The following is a 1,662-nucleotide window of genomic DNA, read 5'->3' on the forward strand; positions in this document are numbered from 1 at the left end:
CAGCAGAAAAGACTGAGAAAACAATATTGGTTTCATGAATTGAGAATAAAAATCACAAGGCATTATATTATACTGGAGATCAGGAAACTGTCGCGTGAAAGCTTTAATTGTCTCCAATGTGAGTAAATGCCAGCAGTGTTCCACAGAGCACAACGCAGCTTTGAAACTGCGGGGAGAACCAGTGGTACAAAAAATTGTATTGATACCAAAGTTGTAAGTTTGACCTGTAATGCAGGATCAGTATTTTGCCCAAGCTAAACATCCAGTCGCTATACATCAGAATATTCTTCCGCTGGAGGCACGATGGCTAAATCTAGAAAAAGATTTGTTTTTAAAGAAAGAAGTGCAGAAATGGTACAACCTCTACTAAACGAATCAATCCTCAGTGAAACAGCACTGACTTACTGAAAGGTGACTCCCACTTCAGAAATAAAGGCTTAATTCATGCTAATTTTTACATATTACCCCCTAAATGTGCTGAATGGCTTGGAAGGCATATGCAGCCTGAGCGCACAAGGTTTAAGCCAGCCTGTATTAGGGGTTGCATCTCGTAAAGACCACCCCTTGTTTATCCCCAGCACGGTTTTGCCTTGCTGTGTCACATCCTGCACCTATCATTCCTACAAGGCTGAACACTTCACCGGGCTGTTCAGTCCAGCAATTCCATCTGGTTTCATAACCCAGCAATGTGTCTTTATATGGCTTACAAATAATTAGCACCCGTCCTGCAGCTCCGAGTGCTCAAGTGACATCCGATTCAACTAAAATAAACAATAATAATGCCGAAGGAAAAATACTAGTTATATTGTTACTTCTCGACGGCCACTCCCATCCTCCAACCCCCCCCCCCCAACCCCGAAGTATGCTTAACACGCTGTTTAGTTACAAGCATCACCCTCTCCTGCAAACCTATTATTAATAATCAGAGCGCATCCGCTAAAACGGGCAAAGGCAGCCAGCTGCCCGCTCTGCCGACACGGACACGCCGCATCCATTCGCTGCCATCAGATTTGAACAGCTTCTACGTTCCCGGCTTTTTTTCCCCCAAGGCATCTCTTTGTGACAAAGCGCCTGGGCGGGGAGGGCACTCAAGGATTTCTCCACACTTCGCTGAAGCCGCACAGTCGGACTCGGGTCCTCGTCCGTACCGGCTTCGGGAGTTTTGCAACCAGCTTCCCCCAGTTTCGCGCCCGGCATCGCTTCTCTAGGGGGAGGGAGGAGACGTTTAAAGTCGGATATAGGGTTCTTTTGCCCCGACACTTGGCAAACGAACACAAACACTGCATTCTTGCTCTAGTTTCTCACTGAACTTGAATACCAAACTTGAGCCAAGGCCAGCCCTTTCCTTTGGTCCTCTCCTCGTGACGCCAGCCACCAACCGGGACGGGATGCCTTTCTGCTGCGGAGCTGTTTGCACGGGAGCGGCGCGATCCCTCCTCGCTAGAAGGGGGGATCTTCAGCAGCAGCAGAGCCCGAAGGATGAGAGTCCTCATCCAGGCGGAGGGGGCAGAGGACGATCGGGCCAAACCTCAGTGCCTGCGAGGTCCCGGCTCCGCAGCACCCACGGGGATGCGCCCAGCCCGGCTTCACCCCCCCGCTCCCCGCGGGGGCTGCCCTTACCCTGCCCGCAGGCTAAAAAAAAAAAAAAAAAAAAAAAAAAAA

General features: G+C 49.7%; 1 protein-coding gene across 1 annotated transcript in view; it reads right to left on the reverse strand.

Moving 5' to 3' along the window:
- HTRA1 (HtrA serine peptidase 1) overlaps positions 1 to 1,662 on the reverse strand; it is a 36,076-nt gene that overhangs the window by 32,992 nt on the left and 1,422 nt on the right. Inside the window, exon 2 of the mRNA XM_009326028.1 lies at positions 1,621 to 1,632. Within this exon, the coding sequence (XP_009324303.1) occupies positions 1,621 to 1,632 (12 nt within the window). The remainder of the gene's footprint in view (positions 1 to 1,620; positions 1,633 to 1,662) is intronic.

This window comes from Pygoscelis adeliae, unplaced genomic scaffold (assembly GCF_000699105.1).
Source record: "Pygoscelis adeliae isolate BGI_AS28 unplaced genomic scaffold, ASM69910v1 Scaffold4, whole genome shotgun sequence".
Taxonomy (NCBI): Eukaryota; Metazoa; Chordata; class Aves; order Sphenisciformes; family Spheniscidae; genus Pygoscelis; species Pygoscelis adeliae.